Source organism: Sander lucioperca, chromosome 5 (assembly GCF_008315115.2).
Source record: "Sander lucioperca isolate FBNREF2018 chromosome 5, SLUC_FBN_1.2, whole genome shotgun sequence".
Lineage (NCBI taxonomy): Eukaryota > Metazoa > Chordata > Actinopteri > Perciformes > Percidae > Sander > Sander lucioperca.
Genome location: NC_050177.1, coordinates 24,667,263 through 24,684,762, shown reverse-complemented (window position 1 = coordinate 24,684,762; position 17,500 = coordinate 24,667,263). Strand labels below are relative to the sequence as shown.

The following is a 17,500-nucleotide window of genomic DNA, read 5'->3' as shown; positions in this document are numbered from 1 at the left end:
CATTCTGTGTATATCCTGAGGTGGAGGAGGACAGTCTCCACATAAACCTCAGGCTCCCAAGAGAGAGACACACATGCCGTAAACCTCCTGCTTCCTGAGAGGGCCTCTGCAAATGTGTTCACCCCCTTAAACATTTCTGTGCTGCACCTCCACTCCATATATCACACACACACTGCCTTGTTCTCAACCCCCCTATCTTGAGTATGAACTCCAAACATCTCCCCCATCCCCCCTTGTCCACCCACTCTCTGCAGCTTGTACCACCCTCTCACATGGCTACAAACCAATGAGAGCCTCCTTGCTCTGGTAGTATTTTTTTCTTCTCGTTTTTGGGTTGTTTTTTTGTTGCCCTCATGGTATGACTGTCTGACATTGAGGAATTTCCTCGTCCATTAGTTCACACTCATCTAATGCAAAGGCAACAAACAAAACAAAACCCACAGATTGATGGATGCAGCTTCTTGTCTCTTGATCAACCACAGAAATGCTGCTGTGAGGCACTAAAAAGCAGTCACAGTGGACTATTAGAAGCCTGAAAATTGCTGTCAACTTTCAGGATGTGTGTGTATGATCTGTTTTCAGAAGTCGGGTAAATATTTGCTGACATGATGTAATTACACAGCAGCAAATATATAAATCGAGATCAAGAGTCATTATCAGGTGCGTTTGAGAGTGAGAAAGCGTGTAGAATGCAGGTCCATTCAAACCGCACACTGTTGAGAAATATCTTAAATAATTAACGCCTGTTGTGACCGTAAAAACCGAAGAAGAAAACCAGTAGCATTGGTTTGGAATTGAAAGTGAGGAAGGTACATCTTGGGAATAGTGGATAATTTAAAAAACAAAACTGATGTTTTTGGATAGTAAAACAGTTGTCAGCATATATGTGTGAATTTGGTGTTAATTCCATCACAGTGCTCATCAAGGGTAAAGACATTCAAGTTATCAGTGTGAGGTAGAAATAAGCCATTCAGATGCAGGTGCCATCCATCCTCAACAGAGCAGGCTAGTGGGAATAAACCAGTATTGCACTGTATTCAGCCTACAGGTAGACAGCAGAAAAGAGCAATTGTGTTACTCATACACATGTGTCATGTTTTCCCGAAGAGGCTAGAGGATAGAAAGGCAGAGTTCCCCAGAAAAGGATGTTGTATTTGTTTGCAATCTGCATAACGACCAGGAATGTTTGTAGAGGCATCCATCCATCAGCAGGTTCAGAAAACAAAGGGAGTTGACACTTGGTAAGCTTATAATCATTGTTGAAAAAGCAAGGTGCGGTCAAAGTAGGAACTGTGCAATTATTCATCCTGAGCGGCACACCTAATGGCCAAGAACCACAGCATAAAAAAGCTAGATAGAGAACACACTTGGCTGAGATCCAGCTACAGTGGGAATACCAGAGTACTTGCGTATGATTCCACAAGCAGCGTAGGCGGGTGTGCAAGCATGTGAGAGTACAGCGCAGGAACAACCTCACATTGAATGTTAGTAGTAAGTGGAGTTTTTTTTATGTTTCACAGCCAACCTGAGATATCAACAGTAATTGTCATAGGTTTCCTTTGTTTGTATCTCACATCTCACCAGAAACCCTTGCTATAATAGTGCTATAAATTAAAAATCAATGTTGTATATTGTATGCTATGATTGCTAAAAAAAAAGGAAAGATTGTTTCCACTCTCATATCTGTATGAGGTAAATATGGATCCAGCAGCTGTTTAGCTTAGCTTAGTACAAACTAGGGAAAACAGAGCCAATAGGCGCGTCTCCCAAAATGCTGAACTATTCCTTAAGGATATGCATTTAATACTTCATTTTGGAAGCAAAATTATGTTGCAATGGGGGAATATGATTAGTGCCATTGTTTCATTTGTTAAGGAATATGTTTTTATTTCTAATTTGCTCTGCAGTCAAAGATAAAAAAACAAACAGTGAAAGTGAACATTCGGGAATATTATCGGATCTCAAGAGCATTCAGTGCTTCCTGGTCCTAATGAGCGTTAAGAGCATTCAGAATCTTTCCTTGGCCACTGAGAAGTGAGTTAATGGCTGAGATATACAGTATTCTTAAGGCAATGCAAACTGCTGCTTTTCCCTTCACACCCTGTGCCTGAATACTACAAATCCACCAAGGTGCACCCATTTCCTCACCCTGAAGTGATGAAGATGAAGAGAGACTTTCAGCCTGTACTTGGCATAGCACACATACAGTACACTTACAAATGAATTCCAACGCAATGCTACCTGATCATATTTGCCCTAAATAATTGTGTTTGGGCACATATGTTGAATTTCTGACCAGATGTTTGTGACAGCGGGGCGCTGAATTGGACTGCTGTGCCGCTGTCAGCTGATGGAAGATAACGCAGGTCGCATGATAAAAATTATGATCACCATCCCCACAGTACTCGTGTGTGTGTGTGTGTGTGTGTGTGTATACTTTGAACTGTGTGTGCGTGTGTCTCATGTTTCCAACATTCCCTCTATTTCCTCTCAGAGACTTGGAGCTTTGTAAGACCCTCCCACCTGCTCATCACCCCACAGCTGGTCTGCCTATCACCAGATGGCTTACAAATAAAGCTTCCTATTAGTTTTCTTTCCATCAACTTCACTTGGCCATTTCCTATCACCTTCCTATGCCTGTCCAATAATCAATTTTTAGGAAACTTCGTAATCATTGTGACATAAATTGGTGGTGTGTTGTGGTCATGGCTCATTGAACTTTAAAGGCCGTATTCATTATTTCCCCAACACAACACTTTGTTCCTGTTAGAGGGAGAAAGCTTTGAAGTAGCATTTAAAGAAACAATATGGTATACTGAACTTTTGTAAATATTGCATAATAATAAAATGTTATAAAATTAAACCTAATTTAGTGTCCAGTTTTGCACAAACCTCTGTCAGAAAATAGATGTCTAAATAGCCTGCTTATATTTGGAAGGCCAATGTCGGTCCTGTGGAGCATTTTGCCTTTAACGGCTGATTGACACTTTGCTGTAATTGAAAGAGAAGTGTCCTAGATGCCATTTATTGGACAATCAAATAAGCAGCGCAACAATTTTTACAAACCAAAACTGGAGCCAGTAATTGGAACTGATAAGTAATGCTGAAGTATAATATATTTTGATTAGTGTACTTTGTATTTTACATATTTTATCTGTTGTATCTAAAGCACCCCTTCCCTATAATGGCTTCATATGCAGGCTGCAGGTTGACAGTACTCACACCTCTTTATTCCAGTTCAAGCGCTGGTTAAGAACCTGAATACAAGCTTTGATGGAATGTGACGATGGACGCTCTTTTCCATGTGTCAGAGTGCTGAGGGTGAGATATCTTAAATGTTTGTGGTTTGCTTTTTTCTAATGCTTAAATTACCTCAGAAAAGCTGCTGCTGACGTTGTCTTTGGTGGTTTGGCTCTTACAGTATACACTTTCTGACACACACACACACTCACACATACACACACACCATAAACACACAGGCAGTACAGTCACAAGGCATAGTAAGTGATATGTTTGGAATACATTTATTCATCACTTAACAAATATGGGTGTGGATATGCTCTTATTGGCATCAAAACTGTCTTGGTGGTGTGCAGTTATTAAACATATCTCACCAATGCACATACACAAACTGGTATAGACTGTGTCGAACTCTAATGAATCTTCTGTGTTAAAGACCTTCCCTACCCTCCTAACAATCCTTTTGTCTTTTTTTCTCACACGGTTCCATTATCATTTAACGCTCGCTTTTTATAATCCATTGTAAAAACAAAACAAAACAACAAAAACATGCTGCGCTGGTACTGAACTTGAAATTCTCCTTTAACTGAGCCATCGCGGCAAGTTATCAGCTGTAGGCAGATAAACTGGTTTGACATGGAAATCCTTTAATAACCTTTTTGTGTCTGCTTTAAATCCTGCAGGCAGAGTGAGATGGACACATACTGTAATAATGATACTCACACATTCAGACCTCCACCCCTATACAGTATATGGCAGAACTAGCCGTGACCTGTACTCCATTGCTAAGAGCTCAACTAAAGATGGATTTATGCTTTTACCAGAAACACAAGTTGTTTGTACAAGTAAAAAAGAAACAGCCACACAAGCGTTTCTAAACTACCATGTGCATGTTCGCCTACATGCAGCCCAGAGAAGCATGTTTTATATATAGTATTACTACACCGATGACCAATAAACTGATGACCAGTTTTCCTCAATTTTTAATTTTATGTGCAGATGGAAATTTGCTACATTCTTTCATGAAATGTTTACAGAATACTTAAACAAGCAAATAACAGCAAACATCACCCTTGGAAATTAAAACAGTGAAGACAAGAAAGCTATATAATGATATACTATTTAAAAAGGTGCAGCTCATTACCTTGGCTGGTACCTTAACATAGTAAGCAGCAGCCACTTTGCTTCTCATGTGTTCTCTTTCTTTGCAATCCTGTTTGAGGCTAAACATATATTTTTTTTTTTTTATCAACTTTATTTAACTTATACTTTCCTTTCAGCATGCCTTTTTAAATACAGATTGCCTATAGTGACTTAATCCAAAAGCACAAACATTTGCCAATACCTGCCATCTTGACACAAACTCTCTTATCTTGTGAACTTTATCCCAATTGTTGGTTGAACCTGTGGTTAGAGTGGTTGTTTACTTTATAGGTTAAAAGTCAGGGTTAGGGATGACGTTTTTTTCCCCCATGCCAGAGCCTCTTTTTTTCTAAACAGCTTTCACTATGTCCATCCATATCAAACCACCTTTTACAGCATTTGCCTACTATCTTTGCACCCAGTGTTCCCATCTAAAAGTGGGAGGAGGAGGTCCCTCACCAGGGTGTAGAGATCATCTAATTGAGCCCACAGGGAAAAATGTATGTAACAAACACCCATACCGCCTTGTTTTCAGCCCTTTGCTTGGATTTTATCTAGGTGGCTATAAACAGTAGGTTAATGTATTTAAGTGCAGTTTAAAGGTTATGAATAAATAAATAAAACTACTTCTCTCCTCTTCCGTCCCATTTAAACCTAAGCACCACCCACCTCACTGTCTGTAACAATAGGTTGTTGAGCCCATTGAGACCAGGCTGTATGAGACTGTTTTCCAATTTATATATTTAGGAGTCAAGATTGAAAGTTCCTTTGTGGAAACGGCACTTGGCAAAACAAGCACACCATAAGGTCCTTTAGTAACTGTTTTGGAGCTTTTGATTGTATGAGTTTTTTCTCCGAAGATGAATTTTCCCCATTTGTCAGATTTTGCGTTTTAATAACTTCCATGTTTGTTAAGAAATTGATTGAAAGTTCATTCTTAACCTTGGAAAAAGAAGTTGGCGAAACAAGCTGTTCTAGTGCTTTCAGTCATATCGCTCTCAAATTTTGGAGCTATACATTGTATTTCATACTTCAAAACTACTCCCACACTACAAAACTGGCTCTTTCATTAATTTAAAAAATAAATACACCTAATAATGTAATTTGGAATTAACTAAGATAACTTTGAATGTATTTGAAGTAGTAGTACCCCTACATTGTTTTAGACTTGCTTTTATGTGATGTCTTTTTATTGCTTTTATTTGTATTTATTTATAATTCATTTTATCGTTCTTTTGTTTGGCTTTCTGTTGTTATAATGTCTGAGTATTCTGATTTCTTTGTAGTTTTTTTTTTTTTAAAAGTGCTATAAAAAATAAAGTTATTCATATTTGTTATTAAATCTGTATTAATATTCTGCCATTGTGGTTAAAATCCTGCTAGCACTGATGCGTGTTCCTGTTTGTCCACTAAAGTTGGACAGTAGTGTCTGGGCTGCTGTATGTGAAAGCCAAGCTTCAGCAGAGTTTATCCAGGTAAACCAGCAAATGCTGAATCATTCTAATCATCAGATGGATCCAGGGGTGCTGGTGGGGGATTATTGGGATTCCCTCTCAGCTCGCGGTGCTGACAGCAGTACAGGGTGTGTGAGTTGTTGGCCCATGTCCTTAATGGATGACTAACAGAGGCCTCATCTATGCTCAGAGAGTGCAGCTGGTTGGCTGTTGAACCATATGTGGCTGTTGATGACCTGATGATGACCTAGTATGGTATTTACTGTGGTCTCCCTCTCTAGGGATAGCCGTTGTGCTATCAGTGTTCCGAGATTACAGTACGTAGCGCGTAACGGTCATTGGCTGATAGAAAATCGCCATAAAAGAGCGTTTACCTCAATAAAACTAGATACACATGCAGGAGGAACAAAAAGAGATTCAGTTTTTAAATTAAGAAACCTCGAGAAGGGTCTCCAAATGTAATGGAAATTTGATATAATTCCAATTCCTTTACAACATAATGAAGTAACAAACAGTCTTTGTTACTGGGTTTGTCTTCATCATCTTATTTTAGCATTGTATAAGGGTTTGTTTGACCTTCCCAGATCAGATTAGACTTGAGATGAGAGTGTGCGTGCGTGTGTTTATGTGGGTACTTATAGAGGTTATGGTCTTGTTTTCGCATGTTCAGGGTAACAGATTAGGGTCCTGTCTTTGCTGTAGGTTTGAACCAACATGTATGGATGATTTTATAACGCGCACACCACTTTTACTGCATGTATTGTGGCTGTATTTCAGTGTGTGTGATTTTTTTTTTTTTTTTTTTTTAGTTTGTGTTGTGTAAGGAATTTAATCTGTCTAGTCGATACTGTGTGTTAATAAAGAGTTCTGGCTCTCATTTCAGTCTAACTAAAAAACAAAACAAAGGTTAAAGGACCGCCTTTAATTTGTGTCCAGCACAGATACTGATGGTGATGGTGATTTAAGGTGGAATGATAGGGTGCTTAAAAAAGTAATACAAATTTCATAGTTGGAGTAAAATTAAGCAGTTGCCTGCTAGTCCATCTGTACTCTGATTTTAGCTAAATAAAAACCAAGTAACCTGTGTAAAAATAAACTGATTCATCATAGTCACCTTTATTGACTTTATTTTAGCCGTTTTATGGAACCAAAGCCATCAAGGTGTAGAACAAACATATGAGAGATAGTTGCTTACCAGTCCAATGGATAATCATTAACTTCAATGATCACGAAACGTGTACCACTAAACACTGGTTACCAGTTTAGTTAGTTGATTCATTTGTTGTTGCCTGCCTCTGTGACTTTGATGTGTTATGACCACAGTGAAATGTCTCAGGACAATGACCACCGTGTATGTGTGTGTGTGTGTGTGTGTGTGTCCGTCCTACCAACACGCTGACTTTGATGAGGCAGGCAGTTTGTGGTGCTAAATGCGGTGTGCTTTCATTGTCGTCATTGTAATTGTTGACTGACATTGTTCCTCATCACTGTCATTATAACCTGACAACAGGTGAGGACTTCGATTTTGGCTGTGATTATTTGGGGTGTTTGTGTGAGTAGGAGCCAATCCTCAAATCACTGTTTTTAGTGTTCAGCTACATAATTCACTGTTTTTCCCCAGATAGCAATGGGTCCTGAAGATGGAGATGTCTGTCTGTCTGTGCAACACTTTGGTCCAGGTTATGATCTTTCCCAGAGGATTATTTGTATACATTTTAATGACCCATAGCACAATTTACAGGTCAGAGTTTCCCTGTTAACACTTTAGTCCATGACAGGATATCTTGAAAACAAATGCCCAGAATGGTACCAAACTTCTACGGTAGTACAATATACACTCATAAAAAACGAGGGCATTGGAAAGTTTGTAAGTACACCAGGAGTTTATTTAAATAGCACTTGCCTGATGGCTTCTACTCTCTGCTGCTAGCGCTGCTTGCTAGCTAGCTCTCCGATTCTCCTCCATTAGTTGTAGCTCCCCGTCCATGTATTCAGGCTCGAATAGGTACGGGCAACCTTCGAAATTGAGCCACTCATTGTCGCGTTCGACGTTAACCTCAAACTCTGCCATTTCATTGATCTCTTCTGTTCTCTCGCTTCTTGCTCCTACTTTACCGGAGATCCGCACAGAGCACGATATCTATTGCCGGAAGAGCCTACCAGTAAAGTAGTGAAGAAGGAGCAAGAAGCGAGAGAACAGAAGAAGAGATCAACGAAATGGCAAAGTTTGAGGTTAACATCGAATGTGACGATGAGTGGCTCAATTTCGAAGGTTGCCCATACCTATTCAAGCCTGAATACACGGACGAGGAGCTACAACTAATGGAGGAGAATCGGAGAGCTAGCTAGCAGCAGAGAGTAGAAGCCATCAGGCAAGTGCTGTTTAAATAAACTCCTGGTGTACTTACAAACTTTCTAATGCCTCGTTTTATGAGTACAGAACCTATTTGTACTACTGTAGAAGTTTGGTACCATTCCGGGCATTATTAGTGGGGTAATTTACAAGATACACAGTTGGTTCCATTAGCGCCTGCACTAAGCCATTCGGCTGATAGCGCTAATTCACCCAATGTTAGACCAAGGGAAAACAGCTTATGGGCGGTTGTTTGGCTCGAGGTTATGGTGCAAAGGACCCTAGGGTGAAATTACTCCAAACCATCCCTTTAACAAGAAATGCTGCCAAAACTAACAACTCATTACAACTATGTGAACTTGCAGGAAGTGAATATAAGGGTCAGTGAGGGATAATTTTTGCTGACTTTCCTCACATGTCCCTTTCTTCACTACAATGCATCGTATGACTGTTTACTGCATTAGAGAGGGCATCCTGTGACCTCATATGAGACTCACATGGACAAACACAAGATGCTTCTCCAGCTGAGCCTTGACTGATGGTAAAGGCTGTTCTCTCACACCACAGTGTATCCCATGAGCTGACTAATGACATAGCTTGCTTTGGAATGCTTTCTACTTGTAGTGTTCTTCTACTACTATCTCTCCTTCACTGTCTACCACAATCCACTCTTGATTTATAAACATGGCAGTTTAGGTGGTAACAAGCCAGAAACTAAAGTGCGATCTGACTGGACACGGTTTGTCCTCCTACTACACTATACAAGTGTGCTCCAAGTGTGAATGAAGCTGGTGAATGTGGTGGTGTCAGAATGGGTGCTGGCTCCTGTGGAGAGTTGGCTGAACAGCCTGTTTTGGTATAAACACATTTCTGTCATCCAAAATTACATCTGCAACACAGCTGTTGTGAAGGTATTAGACGGCAGCTTTCACTTTTGTCACAACATACCAGATATTGTCGGTAATCCTTTCCCCTGACTTTTCAGTGTAAGGTCAGCAGACAAGATTTGTTGAGTTGCCTGTGTTTACCGGTTTCATACTGGTTTTGAGGGATGCTGCTGCCATCTTGTGGATATTTTTTGTTAGTTACCACACACTTTCATAAGAACTGCTCAGCAGAAATGAGTCATTGGGGTGGTGTCCTTCCACCTGGTCATTGAGTAAAATACTTTACTCAATGTACTTTACAGTACATCAGCACAAGAAGCCAGTTGAAAATGAATCTAATCTGAACAATTATTATAATTAAGTTCGCTTGACCACTGCTTTGACTAAATATAAAGCAATCCCCTTAATTTAAAGATATTAGATAAGATTATTTGTCACTTTATCCACTTGTCAAAGTAGCAAGTACCGTAGTCTTTGAAACACAACCTGAACATAGACATGTCTTAAAGCTTAAACAGTTGTGTACTTTATCTAGACTTTTAATACATATTGGCATCATTGGAATTGGGAAGGAAAATATTAGTTCATATTTGTCAGCTTCAAAACACCAGATCGGCGCATCCCTGCATTTTATTGTGGTATAGGTGATATCTTAACCACTCCATTATCATGGATGGATTACTAAACAGACAGGGGTCCAAAGTGTCAGTTCCCCCCTGGCCTTCACCTGCAAAATATCCCTTGAAGAGACACAAACCGGCCACGAAGAGATGCAAAATGACTACAAAGTGGTAAAAAAACAAAAAAGAGGCAAAAGCATCACAAAGTCTTTGTCTTACTGAGAGATGGTGGGGCCTTTAAAGAAGAAGGAATAACCTTATATTATTCGTCACATACAATCGTACAGTACAATGTAGTGAAATTCCATCTGCATTTAATCCATCCTAAGCATTAGGAGCAGTGGACAGCCACTTACATCGTCCAGGGAGCAACTTGGGGTTCAGTGTCTTGCTCAGGGACACTTTGACGTGTGGCCAGAGGAGCCTGGGATCAAACTACCAATCTTGCGGTTGAGGGTCGACCCACTTGACCTCTGAGCCACAGGCACCCCGTGCATTTCTGTGCCCAGGGGTCTTGTCTCATAGTCCGCCCAGTATCAGTATCATATTGAAAATATTGTATTTGTATGCTCTGATTGTGACCTTCTTCTTCCTTGTCTTCTTTCTCACCGCCTTCTTCTGTAGGTGATCACCTGTTTCGGCCTCTCTGTGCTGACTTGCCGCTACGTGGGCTTTGCTGTGGTGGCTCTGCTGGTAGAGATAAACTCAGTGTTCCTCCACCTCAGGCAATTGCTGCGAATGGCCAGCAATGCCACAGGCACGCTGTACCGGGTCAACAGCATCATCAACCTGGGCACATACGTGGTGTTCCGTATCAACACGCTGGCCTGGATGACCCGCTGGCTGGTGCTCAACAGGGACAACGTGCCCCTCCTGGCCTACACACTGGGCAGCGTGGGTATGGCCATCATGACAGCCATGAATATTATCCTGTTTTGTCGCCTACTCAGGAGTGACTTTTTGAAGAGCAGCACTCGGGAGAGCAAGAAAGAGAAGGAGATGTAGAAAGGAGGGAGATGAAGGGACACAAATTCGCTGAACCACAAATTCATAATTCATAAACAAACTCGTTACTTTATGTTAACGACCTGTGGCTGAGATTTGGTACCGTTTTGCTTGTGTGTAATATAGGGGTGGCACGGTTCACAAAACCCACGGTTCGGTTCGTATCACGGTTTTAGGGTCACGGTTTTCGGTTCTGTACGGTTCTTGTTATTTTTTCTTTTAATCTTTAACACTCCAGAAATATACTTCAGCATATGATATTTAGCTTAATTATCCACAATGTAGGATACAGTATTAAAATATAGTTATATCATGTAATCATGTACAAACTGAATTTGACTTGACTTTAAACACATTATTGGGACCGTCTCTGAGGAAAGCTAGGTGAGATTTTGATACAGCAAGTAAGACATTGATGATTTCAACAAGCTTTTCATTTATTTGGCAAAAAACAGAGAATGTGTATTGCCATCAACAGGAACTTATGTGCCTTTTTAGCACACGAAGATTGAAATATTACAGAATATCAATTGAAATAACTAACTTCAGTGTAGCTCTTACAAAAAGTGTATCCTTTAAAAGAAAAAGAGAGGAACTCTTAAAGCTCCGTCTTTTGAATAAGTCAGAATACGTTGTACATAAAAAAAGTTGCAATTTTCTTTTGTATAGTTCTTTAAAAATAAAAAGGAAACTTGTTTTGGGGAGAATAAAATTACTAAGACTTTTCTTAGTAACCTTACCAAAAAGCCTCAGGATGCTGCAAATGTTGGTATAATATGAAAATGGCTGGTGGATTTAAGACAAAAAATAATAATTTATGAATAAATCAAATTTGAACATGTCTGTCAATGGCTTGTTGATCTTTACATTGTTACATAGTTTATTTCCTATCCTGGCCTGGGCTGGGACACACATTCATACGGTTTGATAAAGTACTTATTGGACTTTAACCAAAGAATTTCTAATATGGGAAGAAGTTCCACTCTCTCGTTACTTCCGGCTTCTGAACTGGTTGCAGTTCCACCAGAGTTCCAAATAGGGGGCGCTCACAGGCCAGTGCAGAATGAATGGGACTCTATGGAGCTATACCCCTCAAAATCCACTTTTCTCAGGATATAATTTTTTGTCTAGTAATTTGAATGTTGCATTTGAAAGGGGAGGCTAAGAAAATACACACTGCTGGGTGTTAGATTTTTTTAAAGTGGCTTTTTTGTTTTAAAAAGCCTTTTAAAATGTCAATGACGTCATACACATATACGGCCAGAGATTCTGCTTTACGGCAAGCTCTGAGTCGCTTCCTTTTTTCTCTCGAGGCATCGACAACACAGCTGACAGATTAGACTCTCCCTGTCAATACACGTGCTAGAAAGAGGTTTGTTAATGTTTTAAAGACCACGCCGAAATATTCACTCTGGCATTCTGGTTCTGCTTCGGATGTCGTCAAGCGGGATCTCCGATCGTAATCAGTCCTTCACTGACCAATCAGCATTCATTAGCAGAATGCTAGCGTGTTATGGGCAACAACGACTCAACCTGTAACAAATCGAAAGGGCATAAGTACTCGTTCATTCTACTTTTGACCTATAATCCATGTTGAACTTGCAAAAACTACAATCAAATCTGAGATTTCTCAACGACAATCAGGCGAAAGAGACAAATTTAGCCGTCTAGCTCCATAGGGTCCCATTCATTTTGCACTGGACCGTGATCACCCCCAGTGGAACTCTGGTGGAACTGCAACCAAAGTAGGTACAATGGGGCTTAATAGGGAGTGGAACGGCTTTCCGTAGACGGGCTTTGCTTTAACTTTGGAGCGTAGCTGTCCTCAATTTAGGTCATCCTGTACGTCTCATCTCTGTTTTTTCCTGCATCCACCGTGTGTTTGTGTGTGTGTTTGTGTGTGTGCGCGCGTCAGTCGCGGGGGGAACTGAGCAGCCCCGCCCGCTGCAGAGAGCCGACAGGATTGAAACGGCAGCCACTTCAGCGGCTTAGAGTGAAAAAACGCAGCGTACATTGATGTTAAAATGTATACAGGTTGGCAGGACTTTCGCTGTACGTTTTGTTGGTAACTTGTCCACACCTCTTCTTTCGCGCGAAAGGGAAACACACTGTCTGAGGTCACATACGGGCACCTGACGGGCACGAGGCTACATTGCGCATGCGTTGAACCGTGCAGCGCACACACGCTCCGAACCGAGACAAGCGGACCAAACGGTTTGGATGTTTTTTCATGAACCGTGCCACCCCTAGTGTAATATACTCAAAGCTGGGAGATGAAGAGATCTTTTTTTATCTCTCATACTGTACAGGTACATGAATACAAGTTGTAATCAACTAGCCTTACATCAAAAACAGATCACACACAGACATGTCACATTATGTTGTGGTTTTAACTTTAGGCTTGTGTGTGGTCCCATCATCCTAAAGTGCCATTAGTGGCTCACTAATAGTAGATGGAGGATTTCTCATATGAACAATGGAAGGCCTTGTAAAATGACACCAAGCGCCTTATTTCCCACAGGGTGTTTCAGCTAAATCTGTTATAAATGTAGCTTACGGTAATGAAACCTCTTATAACTTATACATATTTCCATAGAAAACATAGGAAACATGTAAAAAATATCTTAAGAATAATCTTTTTATTTATATATATTATATTAAACCGTTGTGGGTTATATAAAATCTCACGTAACGGAATCAAATCCCTCTTGTTGTTTAACACGACCACTGCAGAGGTGATTATATCTTTTTTTCTTTAACAAATCTCAACTAAAAACTGCGTGCTACCTCAAAAGGGTTGTATCAATTCTTTGCCTCACTCTTACACAAGCTCCATCATAACAGGCTTTACATTCATTGTAAATATAATTCTTAAATCAGCTTGTTCCACTCAGATCTGATTGGCAAATGGCACTGGTCGTTGTGATGGTAGATATTGCAGGAACAACAGAAAATCCAAAGCCTATTCATGAATTGCAAGCCATCACCAGTGACATCAGTGGCCAGCAGCAGTCAATGACAGAGGTTGTCAGACAGCTCAGCTGGCTGCTGTATTTGTCAGAAACTCGGAACCTGTGAAATAACAGGAACACAAAACAAGCTAATTGACATAGATATAGATATTGCTGCAGTACAAACTGGCATTCATGTTTTCTTTCTGTGGTCCGTGATGGTTTATAGTCTGCAGTAGGAGCTGAAGAAGTTGTTATTCTTCATTTGGCCTTTGGAGGACAGCACACTCCTCAACAACACCTCAGTAATCTCATCACTGACTAGAACACTAGAGATGTCTTTATTTCTTAACATCTTTGTAGAGCTCTGCTTTTTAATTTCCACCGGGAGATACAGAGAAACAAACAGGTCTGAGATCTGTGAATACAGCAAACTGTTATACACACGGCTGCTCCAAGGCTGACTACTTTTACCACTCACATCATAGCATTACTGTCCTTATATGCCATGAAAATAATTGGTGCTATCAATGTTTGTTAAGTTGTTGCTTTTTGTGTATAATCATACCTCTTGGGATAAAATTGTGTAGATTTGTAATTTATTTGTACTACAAAGAAGTTATAGACTAAAGATAAAATGAACACAATGTTCAATGAATGTCCCTGTTATTAAAAATACATGTATAGTGAAGCTGATATAATTGCGTATGTCGTGGTCTTATATTTACATTACCAAATGTCGACAAGGGGAAGCTCCTAGTCCTCTCAGCTTCAAAGTGTTTAAAGGTCCTATGACATGCTGCTTTTTGGATGCTTTTATATAGGCCTTAGTGGTCCCCTAATACTGTATCTGAAGTCTCTTTCCCGAAATTCAGCCTTGGTGCAGAATTACAGCCGCTAGAGCCAGTCCCACAATGAGCTTTACTTAGGATGTGCCATTTCTGTGTCTGTAGCTTTAAATGCTATTGAGGAGGAGAGAGGGGGGGCAAGGTGGAGGGTGGGGGTGTGGCCTTGACCAACTGCCATGCTTCGCTTGTTTTCAAGCCATGATGTCTCTCTCTTTCTCATGGGCGGGCCAAATTCTCTGGGCAGGCAAAGCAAAGAAAGGGGAGGTAACTTTGCCCCTTATGACGTCATAAGGAGGAGATTCCAGATCGGCCCATCTGAGCCTTAATTTTCTCAAAGGCAGAGCAGGATACCCAGGGCTTGGTTTACATTTATCACCATTTCTAGCCACTGGGGGACCATAGGCAGGCTGGGGGAACTCACATTAATGTTAAAAAACCTCATAAAGTGAAATTTTCATGCCATGGAACCTTTAAGCCCTTGATACTGGCTGTCGAAGCACATTACAAACACAGTGAGAGTAGACACGAACATACTATTCTGAAACATAAGACACAAATTGTGCAAACTGAAACTCTTTGTCCACATTAAAATCAAGACATCACTGCACTAAAGAAACGGCACTGTTTGGGAGGGAGACTGTTAAATTTGGTTTTATTGTTGTCGTGGCTGATTCCCCAATTTTAGGATCATTAGTAACTCCTTTGAATTTTTATTGTGAATGTAGATTTGCTTTTTTTTCTCTCCAATTCTTTACATTTTTTAGTGCATATTGACTTTGTGGTTGTAGTGATGACAATTGAAGTTCTTTCTAACAAGTAAGCTTACATATTTGTGATTGTGTTGTATAAGGATGTTATGTTATTGGAATTATACATTATGTTGCCGTGTCCTGCTCTTTTTGCTATATATATATATGGCTTCAAACTATGATTGTCCTGAGGCCACAGGGTTATTCTATATTTATGGGTAGTGGACACAAGGAAAGCTGCAAAGTCAAGTTGCCACACTGCCTCACATTTTTCAACATACACAGTAAATGTGGTGGCTAACTGCATTGATCTCACAGAATGAGGAAATACCAGCTCCTTTATCACAACCAACACGTACAGTAATATCAGTTTTACATCCTTGCTTGTTCATTTATAGGTTTCCTTTTTTTGTGGGGGTTGGTGAAATATTGTCTATTGTTAACTATGAAAAAATGAAATTCAAAACAACAGTGAAGACTACTGACACTGTGCAGCATGTCAAAGACTCAAAAACCCTTCATTAAGGGGAAAATCATGGAATACTGAAGGAACCGACCCCAACTGAGGTCGTAAAAGCAAAATCATCTGCTTTCTCGGAGCATCAAACTGTCACATTTAACAGAATTATGCCTTCAAGTGTAAATAGAAGTTTTATTATTTCATGTTTTGGAAGATTGTTTTGTAATCAAAACTCAAAATTATGTTTATATATTAACATTTGCTTAATGTGAAAATAAAGATCAAAAGAACAACTGTGTTTTTCTTTCAATGACACACAGAGGTATTTTTACTATTGTCTGACAGCTGTACTGCAGATTTTGGGATTAATACGTAAGTAGTAAGATAAGCAGTCCAGAGTACTTGGGTCAATTAGGTCAAGATACAGTTCTACTTATGAATAATACATAGCTGTGATGTGAGAAATAGTCAGAACAATTAGGTAAAAGTAGTAATGCTGCAATGTAAAACTTAATTCGTACAATCAAGATTTGACTGAAGTAAAAGATGCATTATCAGCTGAATGTGTTTGAATATTATGCAGGTTTAATAGCCCCTGTCAGAGCTATATTATTCTAATGTTTTTATTACTATTACACTAAAATGTAAGAATTCAAATGTTGTAGCTGGTCCAGGAGGAGCTAATTTTATGTAATATTGCTATATTTTATATAATATAAGCTCATCATAGATTTTATTTGTAACTAACTGGTTACTATAGCTGTTGGATAGTGTGGAGCAAAGCGTATATAAATACGCGCCTCATAAATGTAGTAGAGTAGAAGCATAAAATAGCATAAATTAAAGTGATCTGGTAGTACTTGAGTAAATATACTTAGTTATGTTCTACATTGCCACGTTACCAATTTTGTGCAGAACTGCCACCAAGTGCAACACTTTTGAAGTATTTAACACAGTACATCAGCAAAACATATTGTATTTCTCTCTTTGGGCAAACATGTGCAACCTTTAGCACTGTTTAAAATCCTTGTCAGATATTGATAGATTATAAATATATTATATATATTAAAGATATAATATTGTCAAATTAAATAGCAGCCCCAGTTGTAGAGCACTCATCTGAAACAATGGAAAAAGATTTGCAGTGGAATTATTCATTCTTCTACTTTTGATATTGAAATACATTTAACTATGAAATTTAGATTTAATGTAAGTTCTAGTTTGTTAGTTGTATGCTGTTTAAAGGGTTCCTTTATCCCATATAAACAAGTTTTTATTATATAAATTAAACTTTGAACGTGCCACTATGGATGCTAGATACATTTTACTTCTTTACTTAACTTCTAATTTAATATTTTCAGTATGATATTCTAACTTGCACTTCTTCAAAGGATTTTCCCTTGTGAATTAAAACAGAGGAACTCCTGAGACGCCCCCAGGAGGTCCGCGGCCCGCAGGTTGAGAACCACTGCAGCAGCCTGGGTTGTCTCTGTCCATGATGCAGAAATCATAAATCAAGATGTACCAAAATAAACAATTTGACTGATTTACAGCAAGTGGAATTTAAAAATGGTTCAAGTTTGTTTGTTTTTATTCCCCCCATAAACAGCATTTTCCTTTGCACTCCCCAGAGACTTATACGGTCTATGGTACTCCCACGCGCCCTTTTACGCGCACAGCTGATTTGGGCTGGTCCCTCCAATCAGCTGTCCTGCTGACTCTGTCGTACGATGTTCTCGTGTTCTGCTCACGGTGGCTTGTTTTCATCATTGCCCAGCTCAGCCTCACAG

General features: G+C 39.6%; 2 protein-coding genes across 3 annotated transcripts in view; both read left to right on the top strand.

The window, feature by feature from the left end:
• The window catches only part of tlcd2 (TLC domain containing 2), a 31,003-nt gene extending 15,000 nt beyond the window's left edge, over positions 1-16,003 (top strand). The window contains exons 4-7 of one of the 2 annotated variants that reach the window (XM_036001315.1): positions 10,322-10,702; positions 10,761-10,824; positions 12,959-14,439; positions 14,977-16,003. In XM_036001315.1, coding sequence (XP_035857208.1) covers positions 10,322-10,702 — 381 coding nt within the window. In that variant the 3' untranslated portion in view covers positions 10,761-10,824; positions 12,959-14,439; positions 14,977-16,003. Of the gene's footprint in view, positions 1-10,321; positions 10,825-12,958; positions 14,440-14,976 lie in introns of both variants that reach the window. The other variant, XM_036001314.1, reaches the window with a different exon arrangement.
• Positions 16,004-17,384: 1,381 nt separating this feature from the next.
• si:dkey-54n8.4 (coiled-coil domain-containing protein 92) overlaps positions 17,385-17,500 on the top strand; it is an 11,540-nt gene continuing 11,424 nt past the window's right edge. Inside the window, exon 1 of the mRNA XM_031297334.2 lies at positions 17,385-17,500. This exon is cut by the window's right edge and continues 414 nt beyond it. The gene's annotated coding sequence lies outside the window, so the exon portion shown is untranslated.